At 66.1% G+C, this 22,355-nt stretch overlaps 1 protein-coding gene across 4 annotated transcripts in view; it reads right to left on the bottom strand.

Moving 5' to 3' along the window:
* The window catches only part of IQSEC1 (IQ motif and Sec7 domain ArfGEF 1), a 140,165-nt gene that overhangs the window by 5,717 nt on the left and 112,093 nt on the right, over positions 1-22,355 (bottom strand). For all 4 annotated transcript variants that reach the window (XM_061128978.1, XM_061128976.1, XM_061128979.1 and 1 more), the window contains exons 3-12: positions 19,332-20,560; positions 13,400-13,561; positions 11,738-11,860; positions 10,362-10,528; positions 7,304-7,443; positions 6,897-6,926; positions 6,011-6,136; positions 5,206-5,305; positions 3,643-3,804; positions 2,756-2,932 (exon numbers count right to left, since the gene is read on the bottom strand). In XM_061128978.1, coding sequence (XP_060984961.1) covers positions 2,756-2,932; positions 3,643-3,804; positions 5,206-5,305; positions 6,011-6,136; positions 6,897-6,926; positions 7,304-7,443; positions 10,362-10,528; positions 11,738-11,860; positions 13,400-13,561; positions 19,332-20,560 — 2,416 coding nt within the window. The remainder of the gene's footprint in view (positions 1-2,755; positions 2,933-3,642; positions 3,805-5,205; positions 5,306-6,010; positions 6,137-6,896; positions 6,927-7,303; positions 7,444-10,361; positions 10,529-11,737; positions 11,861-13,399; positions 13,562-19,331; positions 20,561-22,355) is intronic.

Here is a 22,355-nt window from a genome sequence, read left to right as displayed (position 1 = left end):
CAGTCCCGGGGGCCCCCATCTCGGAACCCTGCACGAGCCTCAGGGAGCGCCCCGTCCTAGCCGGCGCCTCCCGAGGGCCAGAGCAGGCCCGGTCAGCCTGGCCACGGCCAGCTCAGAAGCCACATCTGGATGGATGGCTGGCGTGGCTCTTCACAGCTTCCGGGCTTCTCGGTGGTGGGACAGCAGCCAGCAGGGCCCCAGCCCAGGTCTCACGCCATAGTCCTCGCAATGGTGAGGGTGACAACAGCTGGCACGCTGGGCCAGGCCCCCCCCAACACTCTGCGGGCAGCAGCTCTCACAGACCCTGGGGTCTCGCTCGTCCCCCCAGCAGCCGGGGAATGGAGGCTCAGAGGAGTGACTCGGCCTAGACTGGCAGCCAAAGCCCCCGAATCAGCATGTTGCGTGGGCCCAGCTAGGCTCTGCCTGGAGGCCCTTGGGATCCTTGATCGTGGGCTGGCACAGCTCTGGCGCCCCTGAAACAAGCAAGGGCCCCGGCAGAGGTGGAAGGGAGACTACGTGGACGAAGACTGGACAAGACCTCCCAGCTCAGCGGGAGCTGGGTCAGGGCCGCGTCCTCCTCTGGCTCTTGGCAAGCCGGCTGCCTGGGTCCTGCTGGGCTGTCAAACCACGCCTGCCTCCTGGGTCCCCGAGGTTCATGGCAGGCTGAGGCCCCGTCCCTGGGGTCCTGGCTCTTGGATGGCCGGGTCGTCGTGGGTCTGGGGCAGCCACTCTGGGAGCAAGGACAAGCCCCCGCTGGGTGTCACTGGCCCTCCGCCTGGGCTATCCCCTCCAAGTCCCTCTCGGCCGGCACGCAGGTGGGGACGTCACTGCCTCGAAGCGCTTCTCCCTGACCCCGTCCAGCACAGGGCGCACACCTATGGCTTCTTCCAGGAGGTGGCTGATGCTGGCCTGTCTTCCTTTGGAGGTCGCGGGTGGGGGGCCTGCCCCAGGCGGCGACTGAAACCCCCGCCGAACCTCACCTCCCACCGTCGGGAGCAGGCGGCTTCTTCCTGGGGACCCTCTTCAGCGTAGGGTCCAAGGACTCTGGCCCCCTGCAGTCCTTCTTGGCTGAGAATCCCCGACAGAAACCAGCCAGAGCTCAGAGCTCAGCCCCTCACCCAGCCGCACACCGGGCTCACGGCTCCGTCTACAGAGAGCGGACGCCTGGGGTCTTGACTGTCAGCAGCCAGAGTAACTGGCCAGCTGCGCTGAGGCCACTCCTACCCAGGGGGGCTGGACGGGGCCCCTAGCGGCCTGAGGCGGCCCCACTGCACAAACCCAAACACGGGCCCCGGGCCCCAGGGCAATTTGGTTACGTCTAGCTGGGTGTCACGAGCCGCGGGAAAACCATCGGTTCTCAACCACTGCCACACTGCCAGCCAGACTCTGCCCTCTCCCTGCCAAGGGTGCCCGGCAGTCTGCAGGGAGGTTCCCGATTGTGGTGGCCGGGGTGCGGAGGTGTCCTGCGCAGAGCAGCCCCCACAGCAGGGACGGCCCGGCCCAGGAAGGCAGCAGAGCCGGGTTGAGAAGCCCTACTTGACTCGCACGAAGGCCATGCACTTCGCATTTTCACGATGGAAAGAAAAAAAAAATGATGAGATAGAAGCAAAGGGAAAAATCCAACTCAAAAAAAAAAAGAAAAAAGGAGAAAACTTCTGAGAAACGAACATGCTGAAGGGACGAAGCGCTGCTGGCGGGGGGTGGGGGTAGGGATGGGATGCGGTCTCGAGCAGCTCTCTCTGGGGGCCCAGAGCCGGCCACGCAGTGATGCCTGAGGCCGCTGGGCTGGGCTGGGCTGGGCTGGGCGATCGCCTGGCGGGAGAGGGGCCGCTGGGCCCAGGGGAAGGGGGAGGGCGCTGGTCTCAGCCCGAGAGGGTCTCCCCCCAGCAAACCCAGGTCATGTCGGGCTCCCGCGGCTGGAGCGCGAGTCGAGGGTCCCGGGAGCCTACAGCGCTGGGTTGGCCACATGCCCACTTGCCCAGCTGCCTCCACTCCACGCTGACCCAGCCTCTTCCGGGGAGGAGCTGCCTGGCCTGACGCACCTCGTGGGGGACGGAAAGTCTGCCCCCTGCAGCCCATGGCGCCCCCCCCCCCCAACAGCGCCCACAGGCAAAGCAGGCTGGGGCAGCAGGCTCCCCGCCCCCACCACCACTGAGGTCCAGTGCCCCCCGATGCTCCAGGCACACCCCCGACCCCAGGAAACCCAGGAGACGCGGGCGGCTTGTTTGCGGGTTAAGAGGCCGGCAGCAAACCACACACACACACAGACAAGGAAACGACTTCCGCCAAGGCTTTCTCCCCTGTCGCCTCTGGGCTGGACGGAGGCCCAGGCTTCCCGGGAAGGGGGCCTCTGCCAGGAGAGCAGGCCCCGGGACCGCGGGCGACGACGAGGCCCCGGACATGGCGCAGCGGGCATCGCCCCCCCTGCCCTCGTCAGCGTGAAGCGGGGGGCACGGGCAGCGCAGAGCGACGGGGCCCGGCTCACAGTGAGCGAGAGCCGGGCTCAGGAAACGGAAGGGCAAGTAAAAAGCGGGGGAAACGGGGTACCCGCCCAGCTGTCCTGCCTGGGGCCTCCGGGGGATGCCCTCCCTGCCTGCTTAGATGCTGCGGTGGGTTGGAGGTGGCCACCCGGACCCGCTCAGTCCAAGGCCCTCTGCCGCGGTGGCCCCCACCCCCCTGGCCAATGTAAGCCTACCACACGCAGCGGAGCCCCCCATGTGTGCTGGGTGGGGGGCGGTCTGGGCCCGACTCTTACCCGCTTCTGAGAGGTCACGCAGGGAGCTGCTGAGGGCACTGCGCTTGAGCCCCTCGCCACCGGCGTAGCTGTCGTCCAGGCAGGCCCGGCTCAGCGTCCCGCCACCCGGCTCCTTCTTGAGGCTGGAGCACTGGGACATGCTGGGCCGCACGACGCCCTTCTGCTTCTCCAGCTCCGCTGCAACAGAGCACCCGGGCCGTGAGGGGAGCAGGGCCCCGGCCCAGGGTGGGCGGGCGGGGGGCGGTGGATGGGGGTGGGCAACCACCAGGAGAGCGACGTGGAGGAATGGAGGAATAGGGGGTGTCTGCTCTGGGTGGCATGAGGCCGAGCCCCACCACCTCTGGGGCTGGAGGGGAGACAGAGGGGTGAGCTCATCTGGGGAGGAGCTGGAGTGACGCCCCCCCCTCCTAAGCCCCCGTGACTGAGGGAGACCCCCGAAGGGAGGCCACAGAGGCCAGAGTGCTGAGGCCTGCAGGGAGCTCAGCGACTCTGGGGGGAGACCGAATTCCTGGGTCTAGAGTGGAGCCAGGCTAACCCGGCCTGGCCGTGGATGGAGGCTGGGGAGCAGGGGACACTCATGTGTCCCCCGGAACATGAACACCCAAGGAACGAGGCTCAGAGCCGGGGGGCGGAGGGACCAGGAGGGCTCTGGCCTCCTCGGGGCCCGTGGTGCAGCTCCCCGGGCAGGACGAGCTCCCACCCGGAGACCCCTGCTCACTGCCCTCCCCTCCGTGCTCCTCCTGTGGCCTGGGCGGCGGGGCTGTCCGAGCACGTGGCCGCGGGAGGCCAGAGGGGCCGAGGCTCGGGAGTCACCGCAGCCCCGGCCACAGACGGGAGGCAGCGCCCATGCAGCCTGCCGCCCCCCGGCGGCCACGACCGCGACCTACCCTCTATCCTGTGCTTCTCCATCTCCTGCACCTCCGCGATGGACTCCCGCAGGTCGTCGGTGAACTTCTTGCGGTCTTGAGGGTTGGGGGCGTTGAAGTTGATCAGCACTTTGATGTCAGCCCCCGGGACGGCGGACGTGAGCCGGATGCCGTTGGGGTAGTCTGCAGGGGACGCGAGAGCGCGGGCCTGCGTGTGGGCGCCCTGCCTGCTCTCGGGCCGGCGTGTCCACGGGGCTCCCCGGATGCGCCCCCACGGGGAGGGCGCGGCGCAGCTCGTGGGGACCACCAGGCAGCCCCCCGCTCCCGACCGGGGTCCCTGCTGCTCCATGTTCAAGCCGGGCTCAGATCTGGCTGAGCGGAGGCAGGGCCTGGCCCTGGTTCTCCCCCGAGGACAGGCCTGCAGCCTGGACCCGAATGTCAGGGTCCTCGGTCACTCTGCCTGGGACGTGAGGCTGGCCGGGCGTTGAGTCTAGGAGGAGACGGAGGCCGTGTCCCCAGTCACCTGTCCCATCACCTCGGGCGACACTGCTCTCTCCTGCCTGGCCTCGGTGCTCCCACCCCCCCACCAGCTCCCTCAGGTGACACTGTGGGCGTCCCACAGCCGACAGCATCGCCTGCTCCTTCCTGCCCGGGGCCGCCTCTGAGCCGTCGGGGCTGTGGGGTCCTGGCGCCCCCTCCCTCATTAGTGGGAATCGAGCACCCACCACCTGGCATGCGACGGTCCTCGGCCCGGAGGACAATCCCATCACAACTCAGACCTGCTTCAGGGCCGCGAGCTCCAATGCTTAGAGGCCTGAGTAGGTTTCCTAGAATTGGGATGCGGGCCAGGGGAGACTGAGCAGCTTGGAGAGCCTGTCCACCGCGTGGGGACGCGGGCCTCACGAGCCCAAACCTAGCTTTCGGGAGAAGCCAAGGACAGCTGAGCCCTGCATGACGATCTCAGAACCAGTCCAATAAAACAGAAGACAAAGTTCAAACCGAGTCTAACCTAAGTGGGCCGGGACTGACCAGGAGCTGCCTGTGTGAGCCCCGGGTGCCTGAAGGTGACCCTCTGCCTGAGGACCTGGTCTGGTTGGGCTGTTCCCAGGGGGTCCCTGCCACCCCCACCCCTTCCCCGAGGGGCCTGCTGGACACAACAGTGCATATGGCACCAGGCTCTCTGGGGGAAAGCAAGGCAGGGGCAGCCTTCCAGCCTGAGCGGGGGGCGATGGCTGGAGATGTCAAAGACCCGGGCCACACGGCCGCCAAGGCCAGAGCGCATGGACCCGGGGCCCTGGTGGGAATCTCGGCAGCCCCTCAGGCGCGAGCCTCGCCTGACTGGTCAAACCCACACGTCACCAGGGCCGTTTACTGCATGTCTTTCCACCCACGTTTTGTTTAAATAAACTCGCTCTGCCCTAAATGTAAAAATCTTATCACCTGCAAGAAGTTAATGGCAAAAGTCAACGTGACGAGCCCCACGTCTGATTATATGAAATGCTCCTGGTTATTACTCGGAGCCTGCAACCGGCCCTCTGTTGATAAAAGTGGGAACACGAACTCCGGGCGCTGGGACCCACTTACACTGGTTTTCGAAGAGCAGGACCTGCATGCCGTACAAGGAGAAGGACTGCCGGAAGCTGTACGTCACCGAGTTCTTCTTCTTCTGGAAGATCTTGGTGACCTGGGGGCGGCCAGATGCAGAGGCTGAGACCCCGGCCCGCAGTGCGGGGCACCCCACGCCCTCAGGGTCTCGCAGCCCCCGGGGCCGTGTTCTCCTGCGTGAGGACCCCCTGCCCCGCAGCTCTGAGGCCAGCAGGCTCCCGGGGCAGCGAAGGGCCGGGAGGAGGAGGGACACTCGTGCCCGCGGGCCCCACGCAGCACAGCGGAACCCGCTGAGGGCTGAGTCGGACAGCGGACGACACCAGGCCCAGAGGTCTGCAGTGACTTGCTCAAGATCAGGGGCTCTTAAAGGACTGGAAGCCGCATGTCTGGACTCCAGGCTCGGAGGCCTGACAAGAGCGGCTGGTCCTCCGTCGGGCGGGGACAGGGGCCGGGGGTCCCGGGGAAGAAGTGGGCTGCGGGACCATCTTCACCCCCAGGCTGCCTGTTTTGGAGGCAACAGCTCAACGTCCTCTTGGGGAGCCCCCCTCCGCCGCATCCAGCCCTCCAGTCCTGGGGCTGAGACCCAGGCCAGCGGGACAGTACCGCGCCTGCCTGCCCCAGGGGGCCGCGAGGCCTCTGCTCGGAGCGTCAGGAAGAGGCTCCCTGGAGGCCGAGGGGCCAGGACAGGCCCGGAGCTGCGGAGGCCGAACGCTCTGTCCTGGAGGAGCCAGCCCGCGCCGCCAGAAGTCTGCGCACCCAGCCCCGCGCCCGTGGGCCCACGTACCACCAGGAGGTCGTTGAACAGGAAGATTTCGCGCTGGTGCAGCCCGAGCTTCTGGGGCTTGTTCGGGTCCGGAACCTCGAAGAGCCGGCAGTAGCAGACGAGGCGGCGGTGAGGCAGCGACAACACCTGCGCAGAGGGGCCACGTCAGCCCGCGCCCCGGCCGGGGACGCCCCGCGCCCGCCGCCCGGCTCCAGGGAGACCGCCTTCCGCTGCTCTCAGCGCCGGCTCGCGGGGGGCCCTGGTCCCAGGGAGCCCCCCGAAGCGCCTGTCACATGCAGCCCAAGCCCCCCAGCTCCCAGGCCCTCCGTCCTGAAGGATCTCAGCCCCGATGTCCGAGTCTGGGGGGCCGTGTGGGGACCCAAGCTGGCGGTTGTCACCCCGAGGGGGTGGTCTTCGCCCTCCGCGCACACGGCCCTATAGGGCCGAGCTCGGCCACCCGCAGGGACACGGGAGGGAATGCGGGCCCACCCTGGGCCCTCGGGTGCGGGAGACAGGACGGCAGAGCGCGGGGCCGGGTCACACAAGTGACAGGGTCCTGGGCCCTGACCTGGCGGCCAGGAAGGGACCGGGGAGGCAGACCCAGGCCAGGTGGGCAGGGGGAGGGTGGGAGGCCTCAGTGCCACCCTGAGGCCATTAGTTCAGGTGCAGGGTCTCAGGGCCAGGGGACAAGCTCGACCAGGCCCAGACGAGACACATGGAGACCGTCTGCTTTGGGCCGACAGCACAGCCCTCCCTGCGGGGCCGCCGAGATCCGAGGCGGAGAGAACTGTGACAAGCAAACTTCTCATCGCTACGGAGAGCGACTGGTGCAACCAGGGCGCTGGGTCTGGGGGCCGGGAGCTGGGGGCTTGCAGGGACCACGGAACGGGAAGCGGAGGGCACTCACACAGCCGAGCCCATGGTGCAGGGATCCGATCTACGGGGGAAACGGTGAACAGACGACAAGAGAGGTTAACGCCCCACACGCGTTCCCGGAGTCTGGAGGAGACCCCGGGGACACCCCTCCCGTGGCACCTCCCCGGCGCCCTGAGCGGGCTCGAGGGGAGCCCAGGGCACCAGGGAGTCACTGCACGGTCCCAGCCGCCGGCTCAAGCAAGGCCTTAGGTTCTCTTCGGAGGGACCCAGAGGGAAGTGGCTTACACGGCCCTAACGGTGATGTAATTCACCAGTCCTGACTGGAGGAACAGGCTCCAGAGGCATCGGGGGCTGGCCCGGGGCTGCAGGGCTGAGGGGGCTCCTGGGTGCCTGGGTGGTCCCCACCCCCGCCCCACGGCGGGCACAGAGACCACCTACCGGCTTCTTGCCCACGATGAGCTTCTCCACCTTCTGCACCTGCGACACGTGGTCCTCGTTGGTCTTCAGCTCCCGCTTCCGGATCCGCTCGTAGATCCCGATGAGCATCTCGCGGGGGATGTCCTCCCCGTCGTCCACGCCTGGGAGGGAACAGTGGCCGGCTCACCCCGAGGCACCGTGTCTGAACCACGTCTGGGCAGCGGCACCCCTGCTCGTCTCCCGCTGAGCCACAGGCCTCCCGGCCCATAGCTGCTGGACGGGTCCCGCCCCGTGACTCGTGTTCTCGGAAGCCCAGCTCCAGCTCCAGGCCAGCTCTGCCCCGGGTTAGCGAGGAGGGGCCTTCTAGCCACGCCCGGGGGGCTCCATAAACACTGCCTCGCTTGATCCCACTCACAGTGCTGTGGGGCGGGCCCATGTCCTCATCTGGCCCCTTGTCGGCATGACACCGAGCCTCTCTGAGCCAGGAGCCCTCCCCCATGATACAGGGCCCCCAGAGAACAGCGACCTCTCAGGGACAAGGGCAGCTCAAGCCTCCTCCCTCTCGGACGGCTCACTGGGTCTGAGTGACTGCTGTCCCATTTCTGGGACTTGAACCCGGGTTGCTCTGATGACACGCTCATGCCTTTTCTGCTACACGGCCCTGGAAGTGGTGCCGGAAAGACCCAGGCCCGCTCAGGAGAGATGCGTGCTCCAGCCCTCGGCCCACAGGCTCCTGGGGTGGCGTGCGGCAGTGGGACAGCTCAGCCTTCTGGGGGGCCGTCTGGGCCTGCCCGCCCCTACCTTGATGTCACAGACCCTCAGATGCACAGAGTGCCTTCAGGGGTCTGGCCCCTGGGACATGATATGCATCATGGTTCTGCCTCCAGATTGCCAGAGAAGGGAACGAACCCGTGTGCCCCATCAGGGAACTGGCCGAGCCATCCTTGTGGGGACGCCAGGACAGGGAGAACTGTGTCCGCAGAATCGAGGAGAACAGACGTGGCAAAGGCCCCTAGGTTTATGGCTGGGCCTCAACCCAAGAGCGAGGTGCCAAATGGAAGGGGCTGAAGCCAACCGCACGCGTCTGCACCGGCTGCCGGGGGACCTCTGGGAGGCACAGTGGGACTCAGAGCCAATGGATGGCCTCCGGGGAGGGGAGTGGCCCTGCGGTGGACCTTCTGCACTTCCCGGGTTTTTTCTAATTGGCTCTTTTTCCAGGACAGTTTCCAGTTCACAGCAAAATTGAGGGGAAAGCACATCCCAGCTCCCCCACAATCAGCAGCCCCATCAGAGCGGTGTGTTCGATACAACTCGGACATGCCCCAGTCACCAGAGGCCACAGGTCACGCTCGAGTTCCCGCGTGGTGGTGTCCATCCCGTGGGTCTGGACAAACGCGCAGCGACACGTGTTCACTGTGACATCATCACACGGAGACCGTCCACCGCCCCGAACACCCTCTGGGCTCCTCTCTGCGTCCCTGCCCGCCCCCCGCCCACCACCGGTCTCCTGCCTCGCCCCCCGCAGGATGCGATGCAGCTGGAATCAGACTGCGTGCAGGCTTTGCAGAAGCACTGCTTTCACTTGGCAATGCTCGTTTAAGGGCCCTCTCCACGTCTTTTCCAGACTTGGCAGCTCATTTCTTTGCAGCGCTGAGTGACAGCCCACGGGCTGGATGGACCAGGGTTTGTGCGCCCACTGGAGGACAGCTGGGGGCTCCCTGGTTTGGGCAGCTGTGAGTTCAGGTGAGCATTTCTGTGCAGAGGGGAGTTTCTGACTCATTCGGGTAAATTCCACATGGGGTGACTGCTGGGTCACGTGACTCTCTAGTTTCTGAACCATGTGAAGACAGGACCCATCCAAAATTTAAGTTTAATCCATGGCTGATTCATGTCAATGTATGGCAAAAACCACTACAATATTGTAAAGTAATTAGCCTCCAACTAATAAAAAAAAAAAAGTTTAAGGAACTTCCCCGGTGGCGCAGTGGCTAAGAATCCGTCTGCTCATGCAGGAGACACAGGTTCGATCCCTGGTCCAGGAAGATCCCACATGCTGCTGAGCAGCGAAGCCCTTGTGCCTAGAGCCCGTGAGCTGCCACAGGGGAGGCCACCACGAGAAGGAGCCCGTGCACCGCAGCTAGAGAAAGCCCATGAAGAGCAACAAAGACAGCGCAGCCAAAACGGAAATGCATGAAAAAGTAAACGTATGTATATACACATATTCTTAAATAAAAAAACTCAAAGAAAATTATCAGTAAAAGCAAAACACCGCTTGTCAGGTGTCCAGGCTCCTCTCCTGCCTCTCCCTGGACTCCCGGAGCCGCGGGCTGCTGGCCCTGCTGGGCAGCTGAGCGATTTCAGAGGAAAGGTGTGTCTGGTGTGTGTGTGGTGGGTGGGGACACCTTGCCCTAAGAAGAATGAACTGGGCATGCGCTTCATGCAGAAGCGCTGGCCTGGCCTCGGGGCTCCTGCCTCCTCCGACTCTCACTTGCCGTGTGACCTCGGGCAAATCCCCTCCCCTCTCTGAACCTTCCCTCGGTGGGAACGGCCCAGGCTCCAAAGACGGAGCCAAGCAGCTTGCTCTCCTGGTTCCAGGGTGCTCGGCCCCCGCCCTGGGAACTAGGGGGACACAGCCACCCGTCCCCGTCGTGCTGGGGCGGCAGAGCAAACAGGTGCAGGAACCGCAAGGTTACGGACGCCAGGGCAACCAGCCGGCAGCTGTGTCCCGGCAGCCCCGTCTTCCCCCAGCCTCTGCCCCTGGGCTTGCTTCACAGACAGCAGAGACCCCGGTTCCATGGCTGAGGCACTAAACCAGAGGAGGAACCGGAGCCCCCGGAGCTCCTGGGTCACCGGGAGCACGCAGCTCACAGCCAGCTTTCCCATGGGCCACAGGGAGGCCAGACGGGAGGCTGGGGAGCGGCAGTGCTCGGAGGCCCCGGGCGCCCGGCCTGCGGCCCCTCCGCCCTCTGGCCCGGCACCCTGGCGGGGGCCCAAACCCTGCGGTCGTTCGGAGACCAGAGCTCACGTCAGCCCCGGGACTGGCCACCCCCACCCAACGCCGCGAGGTGGGGCGGCTCACCGCGGAGGTTCTTGACAAAGTCCTCCAGCTTCATCTTGCGTTCGGGCTTGACGCTGGGGCTGTACATGTCGGTGTTGAGCAGGATGATGGCGAAGGCCAGGATGAAGATGGTGTCGGGGTTCCGGAACTGCCGCACCACCCCGGGGTTGCAGACACAGTACCGCTGGCTGGGGCGGGGCGGGGGGCGGGGCTTCAGCCGGGGCAGGCCAGCCCACCCCTCACCCACCAGGAGCCGCAAACACCCGAGGCTGGTCACCCGTCTCAGAGACTCTGGTTCTGCCTCAGGTACACGGCGGGGACCCCCGACCAGCGGAGCTGGCCCTGCCCATCTGCCCGTCTGCTGGCCAAGTGAGTCAAGTCCCCCCAGCTGGATGGTGGCTGGCTGCTTGGGGCTGAGGACCACATCCCCGGGCTCTCTCTGAGTGCTGGTTGATGGGAGGCTGTGCCCCAAAGGTGGGTGGGCCCTCCACGCCCTCTGCCCCACCCGGAGTGGAGATGGACCTGCCCTGGGGACCTCAGGTGACAGGAGCCTAGGGCTGCAGTTCAGAGGGCGGCCGCCTCCGGGTGGTTTCAGCCGCCTGCTGCTGTGACACCGTTGCTGTGGCAGCTGAACTAACAGCCTTGCTAACACACAGCCTCCGATACGCCCCCATGCCTTCCCAAAGCCCCCTCCACTGGCTTTGGAGGGCTGGGTGGGTAGAGCAGGGATGGAGAAGAGGAACCAGGGGGAGTACCGCGACCTAAGCTCAGAGGCAGCAGTAATCAGAGCTTAGACAACGTGGGCTTCAATTTTCTCTTCCCTGTTAAGGGCTGCCCCTTCCAGGAAGCCCTCCTGGATGGACATGTCAGAATGCTCCCCTACCAGGGTCTGGGGTCTCTTCTGTGTGTGACCTTCTCTTCTGCGGCCTCACCACCCATGCAGAGACCAGGGGGCTTGGCCTCCCACGGCAGCATGCACAGGCCCGGCATGAAGGAGGGCTGCAGGGACTCGCTCACAGGCTCTCTGGGGTGCCAGGCGCTGGGCTAAACATGCCCACACATCCCAAGTGGTTCACCCACCCAACCACTCCAGGGTGGGTGCCAACATCCTCCCCCTCTGCTGGTGAGGACTGAAGCACAGAGAGATTAAGTGACCAGCGCAAGGTCACACGGCCGGCATGGGGCACAGGTGTCAGAACCAGGCTCTCTGTGTCTCTGAGCGTCCGCCCTGTGACGACGCTGATGGATTCGGGAGCCAGCGTCCGAGGCCCAGGCTCCAGCACTGGGTCGCATGGCGCCTGGCACCCAGGAGGGGCCCCCTGACTCTGAAGGGGGATTCTGCCCTCGGGGCCCCGGCCTCTGAGAGGGGATCGCTTCCCCGCCGGCCCGGCCCGCACCTGAAGGCCTCGATCAGCCGCTCCACCTTCTGGGCTTCGCCCTGCACCCGGATGTGCGCCTGGAACTTCCTTAGGGCCTCGTCCAACTCCATGGCGGAGAAATCCATCTCGTCCACCACGCAGCTGGAACAAGAGCCCGCGGCCGGTCAGCGCCCCCGCCCCCTTCCGCCGGGGGCGAGGGCTCAGAGCAGGGAGGCCTGGAGGGAGGCTCTCCCAGGCCCTTCCGAGGGGCATCTGGGGGTGTGGTGCCGTTCCCACCCGCTGACCCGCAAGGAGGGCAGAGCTGGGGAGCCCACGGGGGGCAGGGGACTCTGGCCACGGCCCCGCCCCCAGCCTGACTGGGCCCCTGAGCAGAGAAGGTGGGTCTGCACCGGAGACCCTCCAGAGACCACCTGGTGGGGCTGCAGAGGTCCCAGTGTCCACTCCCAGAGACCCCGTGCACTGGAGCGATGCTCCGAGCATCCTCGGCCAGCGGGGCAAGTAGGGGGTGGGGCCCCATGGGACGGTCTGCTGACCAGCGTTTGAGAAGGATGCCTGCGGGGGGCGGGGGGGTGGTGGGTCTTGCTACTTCCTGAGGCCGCCACTATTTTCTGATCTAAGGAGAACAATGCCCGGATTTCCAACGGACCAGCAGCGGCTTGAGGCGTGGGGGTGGGCCAAGGGCCGGCTGCAGGCCAGGGCCTGGGCTGGACGGTCGTCTTGGGCCCTGTTCATGGAGCAAATCAGCGCTCCTTGGACGGGTCCTCCCTGGTTTCAAAGGGGAAGGGACACCAGCCACACGATGTGGCGGGGGGGGGGGGCGGAGTGGAGGGGCTGTGGGGAGGGGCAGCCGGGGCACAGGCTGCCTCTCCAGGGTGTGGGCGTGTGACCGAGCGCAAAGCTGTGTGTGTACACGGGTGTGTGTGCCCGTGGGGGCACCCAGGCCGAACCCCCTACCCCAGAGCCTGGGTCTGCTCACCTGTGAAACAGGCCTCCCCCCGGGGCGCCAGAGCGGCGTGTGCACGTGGCCAGCCCGCCTGGCCACCGTTACCGGGGTCGCTTCTCCCCTGCTCTGACCCTGTGCCTGGCCCACTGGCCAGCTCGTCCACCCCGTGTGGGGCCTGGGTGCCCACGGCAGGCCTGCAGCTGTGCCCCAGGTCCCGGCCAAGGGCGCCCGCTGAGCCACCTACTGCTGGTTCTGGCTCCTCGTCTGTGGAGGGTGCTGTGGACCCCGCCACCCCCTGTGGGTGAAGTGAGGACAGGGCCTGCACACAGCGCCCACCCAGTGACCACAGGCCCCAGACACGGAGCCCTTCCTCTCAGGACAGACTGGGGGAGGGTCGGGGGTGCAGGCAAGCCTTCTGAAAGCTGCCAGCGGTTGCCAGGGGCTGGAAAACCCTTCTTCTGCAGGGTCTGGGACCGACAGCCTGGTGGACCATCACCCCATCTCCTGGCAGGAGAGGGAGGAGGATGGGGCCCGAGCTGGGCCGGCTGCCCGCGCTGCACCGCAGGACGTCAGCACGGAGGCCACGGGACCAGGGGTGGGGCTGGCCCTGCTGGACGGGGCTAGAGGTGCCTGGGATCTGCGTGTGTCTGGGGGAGAGGTGGTGGGACCCCCGCCCCACTGGAGGTGCCCGGGGCCCTGTGTGTCGGGGGAGAGGTTGGGAGAGGCAGGCCACTCACTCGAGCACATCGCGGTTGAACTGCTTCTGCCGGTTGCCCAGGAACTCGCCGATCATCTGCCGGCTCAGGCCCTTGCGCTGCAGCAGGAAGTGGGCCACCCCCACCGGCGTGTCGGGCACGAAGCCGCGCTCGATGAGGTACTGGACGCCCTTCTCGGGCTTCCTGGGGGACGAGAGACAGGCTCAGCTGGGCGCGCCCGCCCCCGCGGCACCCGGTCCTGTCCCAGCCTGAGTCCACCACCCAGGGCACCTGGGACCGTCCAGTCCCAAGCCCAGCCTGGGCCAGCGAGGGGCATGCACAGAGCGGCCCCGCCCAGCACACGCTGACCACCCGAGGACAAGCTGGATGGCCGGCACCCCGAGGACCCCCCACGCCGGCTCAGCCCCCACGCCGCCCCCCGCTGCCCAGGCACCTGACAGCTGCGTGGCCTCCCAGAGCCGGGACCACCCTTGCGGGATGGGTGTGTTAACATGGGCGGGCGCCTGGAACGTGGCGCACAGTAGGTAAGAACCTAGAGGTTTAGGACAAACCTCCACAACACCAGAGGACACGGAGGCCCAGAGCCGGCTCCCGCTGCGGTTGGAGGCCCAGGAAGGGGTTGAGCGTCCACTCGCCCTGGGACCTGGGGGCCTCTGGGGACGGGGCAGTGAGCCAGCAGGCCGCTCCCTTGGCCTGGACCTTGGGGCCTGGTGCCAGCTTGGCTGACCTCACAGGATCAGAAGAAATAGGGCGGGAAAGCAGGAGCCTTGGACGGGCCTGGAGTCTCTGCGGGGCACTCTGGGGGCATGGCGGTCAAAGCCGGGGCTCCCTGCGGCCACGTGCTGATGGCAGACCCTGCAGACCTCGTGTTTCTACATGCGGGCCAGCCTCCAGCTGTGAGGGAACCCTGCTATCAGCCTTGCGCCCGAGCTTGGCAGAGAGCGACCCGAGGGGCCGCTGGGTCCTGGCGCAGAGGGGTGGCCCAGGGTCCCCATTCCCACCTGGCCATAGGTGTTGATGCGCGGATGGCTGATACCGCCTCACTGCCGGCCCCCCCCGGCCCCCGCCCCCAGGGGAGCCCACGGTCTTGTAACACCCTCACAACGTTAACAAAGCAAGTCCAGCCATCGCCAATGTTTAGAAATCAGGAGCTTGGACAGAGAACCTGGGTTTCCGAGATGGCCTGGCATCCTTGGGCTCATATCCTGTGTGGCAACGGTGGGAGGGCAGGCCCAGGCTCCCCTACCCGGGTGCCCCCACCCTCTCCCTGGGGCCTGCCTGGCCCCTGAGGCCCTGGCGCGTGCCCTGGTCCGGCCCAGCCTCCTGCTGCTGCCCTGGGGCGTCCTGAGCTCCCCTCTCTGCCCTGGTTGCTCCTCCCCGTGTTCACACGCCAAGGTCACCCAGCATCGTGGCTGCCGGGTACCCCCGGCCCCCCGAATCAAGAGCTCAGAGCTCCGTGCAACGGGGACGCCCCTAGTTTAAGTGAGGCATGCCAGCTCTGTCAGGCGGCGTTCCGGACGGTGGGGCTGGACCGGGCCAGCCCTGCGCCCAGCGTGACCGCTGCTGCCCCCTGTCTGGGTGTCAGGCGAGGGCGGGAGGGGCTCCTACAAGGGAGGCAGAGTGACCGGAGGGGTGGGGGAGCCTCCTCGTGTGGGCGACAGCGAATGCAGAGGCCCTGCGGTGGGCGTGGGTTCTGCAGGATCCCAGGGCGTGAGGCTTCTCCGGGGCTCAGAGTAGGGTCTGGGGAGGAGGCTGGGGTCGGTAGGCAGCCCTTGGGGTTGTCTGTCCCCCCCTGGAGCAGGGATGAGAGGCCCGGCATGCTCTGAACAGGGCAGGCGTGCACCCTGGGGGCCCTCTGCCTGCCCTGTGGGTTCCAGCTAGGAGCCCCTGGCAGTCAGGCGGGAGTGGGGGCGACTCGGGCAGCTTAGGACACGGTTTGGGGGCAGCAATGATGGTGTTCGCGCTGGTGAAGCCGCGGGTGAGCCAGAGGGCTCCGGCTCTCTCTTTCCTGCGTCCACTGGGCAGCTGTCAGAAGACGCTGCGGGACAGGAACCCGGACTGAGCAGACTGGGGCAGAGACCAGGAGCTCCCAGCAACCGAGAGGATGGGGGCTGCAGCCGGAGGTCAGGCAGGGTGGTCGGGGATCTCCTGGCCCAGGAGGCCCATGGCTGGCGAGTGGAGGACTCCCTGACCCCGAGGAGCCAGCAGTGGACACTGCTCCTGGGTCCCCAGCCCGGGGGACGCCACTGGCTCCCAGCTGCCCCAGGTGTGCTCCCGGGCGCCCTGCCCCTCACGGGGCTCGGTGCTGACCGGAGGAGGAGCCCACATGCCCAGGCCCTGGGGCTGGAGGCACATCTGGATGCCAGGCGGAAGGCGTGGCCCTGGGGGCGACCCTCCCGGCCAGCCGGCCTCCCTGTCTCAGGTTTTTCTCGTTTCCTCCCCGCTCGGCCGCTCGGGACCCGTCACTCGGACTCCAGGCGACCCCGGTGTGGGGGTCCAGGCTGTGCAGGCTGCCTGGGGTGAGGTGGGGGTCGGGGCCTGGGGGAGGGAGAGCCGCAGGGAGAACAGGGCGGGCGGGGGCGCTGAGGCGGGGGCCGGGCCGGAAGGCAAGGACTACGGTGCCAAGGCCAGGCCTCCCAGGGCGGGGCCGGCCTCGGGCAGGGCCCACCAGGACCTCTGCGCTCCGCTGTCCTCCCGCTGGCGGCTCCAGGGCCTGCCTGGGGCATCTGGCCCCGCACAGGGTCAGACCACCAGCCCTCTCTGGGCCCGGGGAGGCTCCGGGCAGGCAGCTGGTGGCCACAAGGCTGGGGTCTGGCGGCCATGCACCCTCTCTGCCCCGCCGCCCCCGTCCACCAGCAGGCTCTGCAGCCCTGGGCCCGTCCTGGGACGTGGCCGCCGAGCCCCTGCATTGGGCCCAGCCAGGGCAGCTGGACAGACTGTGATCCCCGGCAATCTGAACCAACACACGCCCTGCGGCCTGGCCTCACCTCTGCCCCTTGATGTGTAACAGGCTGAGGCCCCCCAGTTGCAAGGGGCTGCCATGGAAAGTCCACCAGGGGTTTCCACAGTCCTAACGAGCTGATTCCACAATCGGTGTGGGAGAGCAACTGATAAGAGCCAGGATCGCTGTTTAAAAGGACAAAAGAGGGGCTTCTGCCCTAAGAGAGCACGTGAAACTGAACGCCTGATGTGGGCAGAGGAGCAGAGCCCCTGACCACGGGCCTGGAGGGAGCTTCACGAGGATCTTCTATTCTGTTCACGGACGCAGCCAGGCCCCCAGCACAGGGCTGGGCCTGCAGGAGGTGTTCCACGAGTGTCTGCCAAGGAAGTGGCAGGATCCCAGCACAGACCCTGCTCACGGAGGAATCAGGCGGGACTTCAAGTCAACAGAGAAAGGACAGACTCTTCAATAAACTGTGTGCGAACGACCAGCTGACTTCCACCGAATAATAAAAGCTACACTCCTCACCGGGTACCATTCTCCAAACCAAACACCAGGCGGACGTGCTAAAGGATATAGAACAAAACTACGGCGGTCCTGAGGAAAATACTCTCACCCTATATGATGACCTGGGGTGGAGTCTCTCTAAAGAAAACACAGAAAAGCAAAGTGGCAGACAAAGAGAACGCTGATAAACTGACCACATATGTAGACAGACAGGGAGTCGTTGTGTTGCATGCCGGAAGCTAGCTTACGTGCCAAGTACATCTCAGGAAGAAAAAATGTAAAAAAGAATTAGTAACTTCTGTTAAACCAACAAAGCATAAACAAAGTTAAAAGATGTATCATTAAAACCCACTAAACTGGACACTTTATAAGGACAGATCTTAACAGTACAAGGATTCTACTTCATAAGTTTTAAGAAAAGGTAGCCAATGACAGGAAAACATTCTGTAATTACAAAGGATCAGGAGCCACAACATAATAAAGAACTGCTAGGAAATCGAACCAACCTAGACAGCATATTAAAAAGCAGAGACATTACTTTGCCATAAAGGTCCGTCTAGTCAAGGCTATGGTTTTTCCAGTGTATGGATGTGAGAGTTGAACTACAAAGAAAGCTGAGCACCGAAGAATCGATGCTTTTGAACTGTGGTATTGGAGAAGACTCTTGAGAGTCCCCTGGACTGCAAGGAGATCCAACCAGTCCATCCCAAAGGAGATCAGTCCTGGGTGTTCATTGGAAGGACTGATGCTGAAACTGAAATTGCAATACTTTGGCCACCTGATGGGAAGAGCTGACTCATTGGAAAAGACCCTGATGCTGGGAAAGATTGAGGGGAGGAGGAGAAGGGGACGACAGAGGATGAGATTGTTGGATGGCATCACCGACTCCATGGACATGAGTTTGAGTAAACTCCGGGAGTTGGTGATGGACAGGGAGGCCTGGCGTGCTGCGGTGTGTGGGGTCACAAAGAGTTGGACACGACTGAGCGACTGAACTAAACTGAAATGAACTGAGGAAATCAAAAAGAGAAATAATACAAAAATAAACAAAAAATAGAAACAGGCATTTTGTAGAAGGAAAAACCAAAATGGCCAAAAGACACAAATACGGATGCTCCACCTTAGAAGGAGACAAACAGATCGAAAGTGAAACAAGAGACACTATCTCTACACTTGGACTGGAGACAGGGCTGAGTGCCGTCCAGGGTGTGGGGAAACGGGTCCCCATGTCCAGCTGCAGGCTCCACTTCAACGAACAGCCACTGGGTGCCCTGGGCCCGGCCACCAGCAGCAAACCGCGTGGCAGCATCAGAGCAGGACAGCGTGCGTGGCCCGCGGCCAGGGGACGTCCGCGGGGGCCAGGGGACGTCCGCAGGGGCCAGGACGGCAGGGAGGCACGGGACGGAGTCTGTGTGCCCGGCGCTCTCCGAGCCCCTTCCACGCAGGCTCATCTCCAGCTCACACCCCATGACTCGCACAGACGAGGCCGCTGCGACAGAGGTGGCACCCACGGGGGACACGCAGGAAGGAAGGGTGAGGACCAGACATCGGGGGGGTGGGGCGGCGGGGCGGCTCTTGCCTGGCCTGCGGCAGAGGGCTGGCAGCGCCAGGAGGAGTCCAGGGACCAAGGTGCTTGGGCCAGGCAGGCAGCTCTTCCGGCCCCTGCCTGTCTGCCCGGCCGGGACTCCCAGGTCAGGACATGACGCCTGCCGGGGAGGAGGGGAGCTCGGGGCCCCCCAGGTCATCCTAGCCTCGCACAGGAGGGTCCAAGACGCCCCGGGACCGGCGGGGCCCAGAGCAGGTGGGTGGGCTCCTGGGACAGAGTGCAGGACAGCCTCCCTGCTCACACAGCGTTCCGGCCATGGCTTGGGGGCAGACGGAGCCTCAAGGGCTCCCCAGGCGCTCACGATGGCTCTGGGACACACGGTCCTCAGCAGATCGAGGGCCAGGGACGCCCTCCTGCCCTCAGGGGCCCGGGTGTGACCCCGCGGTTCCCCACAGCCGCCCTTCGGGATAGGCCTCTCCGCGTGCCCCAGCTGGGCAGGGCGTGACCCCACGTCCCTCCACTGCCGTGTGCAAGAGCAGGTGGGGCGGCTCACAGTGCAGCAACCATCAGGCAGGCTGGCCACATCCCCTCCACGTGCCCCCTCCCCGGAGAGGCCAGCACCAGGCCGGCGCCCAGCGACACCAAATCCAGAGAGGAGAGGCCCGAGGTTTAGCAGCCGGAGCCGCCAGCGACCCCTCCGAGGGAGGGCTATTTTCAGCCGCGCTAAGAATAGTCTGGGTTAAACACCAGTCTCCCGCCCTCAACCTGCTCTCTCTCCAGAGCCCCGCACGGCGGCCACGCCACAGACCCAATGCCCCGCGGGGCGTCGGGCCTGCCTGGGTCCTCCTCCCTGACCAGCCCATGGGGATGCAGACCCGGCCTGCTCAAAGAGCCCTGGGGCCCGACAACCCGCTTGCCCCGCCGCGCCAGGCCGGGCGGCGGTGGTTGGGGGCACTCACTTGTTGAAGAGGTTGAGGCCGATGCGGTAGTGCCGCTTGCGGATGACGTCGTTGCTGAATGCGGGCGAGTCCCAGCTGTTGCGGGTCTCCTTGTGGTAGGTCTGCTTGCTGAGCGTCTGCTCGCGCAGGCTGTCGCGGGACGAGGACTCCGAGCTGCAGTTGATGGTGTCGTTGGAGTTGGACGTGCTGTTGAGGCTGTCGTTGTCGCCGTCGGAGTAGTCCGACTCGGACTTGCTCTGCCGGTTGGCCGAGCCGTTGATGGCCAGGTGGGCGTCCAGGGGCCGCGGCGGCCGGGCCCGCAGCTCTGGCTCCTCCCGGGGGAGGCCCCTGGGGGGACCGTGGGGGCCGTGCTTGGGGCTGCCCTGCGGCCCGGCCAGGCCGCGCTCGTAGGCGCCCTGCCTCTTGAGCGAGCTGCGGTCCGAGCGGTCGCTGAGGTCGGCGGAGCTGTCGCTGGGCGGCTCGATGGTGAGCAGCGGCAGGTGCTCCACGCGCCCCCGTGGCTCCAGCGACGGCGTGCTCCGGCAGCTGGTGTCCGTGTCCGCCTTGTCGTCCTTGTGGGCCAGCGCCCAGTAGTCCTGGGCGGCGGCTCCGGCCCGCAGCCGCAGGTCCGACTCGCCGCTGGACGGCCGGCACCCGGCCTGTGCCGCAGGCAGTGGCGGCGACAGCTCGTCCTCGTCGATGTACAGGGTGACGTCGCTGTAGGAGGCGGTCATCTCGTCCAGCCGGCGCTGCTCCGCGCCGTGCAGGCCCGACGAGGGCTCGGCGGCGGGCGTGGGCGCCCCCTCCACGGCGTGCAGGCTGCGGCAGTTGAGCGCGTCGTCGATGGACTCGGCCAGCGACTTCACCTGCCGCGAGAAGGCGTCCTCCAGCTCCGTGATGGCATCCGTGAAGTCGCCGGCGGGCGCGGGGGCCTGCAGGGCAGGTGGGGGCGGCGGGCCCAGGTCCCCACATTCGGCCGGCCCCAGGGAGCCCAGCGGGGTGTCCCCGTCGGTCACCGAGACCTGCTTGCCCTCGAAGAAGGAGCTGTGCGCCTTCTCGGGCCCCTCAAAGGACAGCTGCACCCGCATGTTGGACAGCACGATGCGGCGGGACAGACGCTTCTCAGACATGGAGCTGCGCAGCCGCTCGAAGTTCTTGTTCATCTGGTACTGGCGGAAGGCCGTCTGGATGGTGCGGGCCGCATGGCGGGTCACGAGGCGGCCCCCATACTTCCGTTCTAGCATCTCCACCTGCGGGGGAGGGAGAGGGGTGTGAGGACAGCCCGGCCCGGCCCGGAGGGCAGACCGTGCCCACGCGGCCCCTAGACCCAGGAACCTGCCGGGCGCCGTGCCAATGCAGCTCCTAGATCCAGGGAGACAAAGGGGCAGTGAGCTGCAGTTACAGCAGGTGGTCCCCGCAGGACTTCTCAGAGCCTTTCAAGGGCAGTGGTTTCCCAGACCTCTCTGTCCGCAGCAGCCTTTACCCTGGCGCACCAGGCCCGTGCAGTTTAATGACACTTAGAGCTGCTGCAGGACGTTGCAGGCCGTCCCCCGGGGGGAGACAAGGAGACCGTGGCGGGGGCTGGCTAGGAGACCAGCCCGAGACCCGAGACCCGAGCCGGCCCTAAGCACTGAGCGCCGGTCGCATGCCTGGGCCCTCGTCCGCAGACTGACTCTGCAAGTCTGGACCCGTGGCCCCTCCGGCCAGTCAGACCTGCCTCACGGGCCAGCGGCGGGCACAGGCGAGACAGGCCCTCAGCACGGGGCGGAGGAGGCGTGGGACCCTCCACTGCACTCCTGGGAGGGGCGGACAGCTTGTGGGGGCCCCACACCCCCTCCTGAGCAGACGGGGAAGCTGAGCCTCAGAGAAGAGACCCTACACACCCCTGCAGGCCTCCAGACCCCAGGGCGCCCTCTGGGAGAATGACGGTGGGCCCAGCCCGTAGGCAGGCAGGGAGGTGGGACTCTCCCGCGAGGCGTGTGGGCCGGCGGGCCCCAGGACCGAGGACGGCCCGAGGGCTGCTCCCCACGCCTCCCTCCAGGGTGAGCCCAGAGCCCGCTTTCCAGAAGCAGAGAAGACCTGGGATGAGGAGCGGGCTGGCCCACCAAGCCCCTGACGTCGGGGGGAAAGGCCCCAGGTCCTCGGGAGGAGGTGTTCACACCCTAGGCGCACAACGCCCCGGTCCCCTCGGTGGGGACGGCACGGCCGCGCCCTCGAGAGGCGGGGTCTGTGCAGAACAGACGGGGCACCGGCTAAGGGCACAAAGCCAGAGAGATGCTGTGGGAACCAGGCTGCAGCCACGGGAGGCGACGGCTGCCCGGAGCTGCCCGGGGGCGGGCAGGGCGGGAGGGCTCAGAGCCTCACTGGGGGCGCGTGTGGGCCCCAGTCGCCCTAAGGGACGCCAGCTCCCCCAGACGCGGACGTGTCAGCCCTCCAGAAAGGGGGGGCAGCAGAGCGGCCCCTCTCAGGAGAGGAGTTGGGGGCGGAGGGGCGGGCCGAGGATCAAACCGAGTCTCACAGCCCGGAGGGGCCTGGAGGCAGCCAGGGCGGGTCTGTTTTCTCTCGCCTGGAGTTACTGAACGGAGTCCAAAGGGATGACCTCACTTCCACATCTGTGAGCGGCGTCTCTGTTTCCTGGGTTTGGAGCACAGCTCCAAGAGCCCTCGGGGCTGACGGAGGCCCACGGCTGGGCTCCCGGAAGCCCTCTCCCCTCCACCCCCTGAGACCTGGGTTCTGGGTCCCTCGGGTCTGCTCGGCGGGGGGTGGGGGCCCCTCCTGTCCCGCTGACTCTAGACCTCGCGAACCCAGCAGCGACGCTCTTGGCCTGAGCCAGCCCCCTGGGTAGGGGCAGGAGCAGAAGGGGCTTTAGGGGGGCAGGTGTGGGCTCTGCACTGCTCCTCAAAGCCCTCCGGCCTTCCTACCGGCCTCCCATGGGGACACACCGACCCAGGCCCGCGCTCACTCAGTCCCCCGGGGTCATTCCCCTTGTAGGCCAGAGCTGTCCCGAGCCCCCCTTCTGGGTCAGAGCTGACCCAAGGCCCCATC

The sequence above is a fragment of the Dama dama genome, chromosome 24, assembly GCF_033118175.1.
Source record: "Dama dama isolate Ldn47 chromosome 24, ASM3311817v1, whole genome shotgun sequence".
NCBI classification, from domain to species: Eukaryota; Metazoa; Chordata; class Mammalia; order Artiodactyla; family Cervidae; genus Dama; species Dama dama.
Note: the sequence above shows the minus strand (reverse complement) of the source record. Positions and strands in the feature narration are given on the sequence as shown.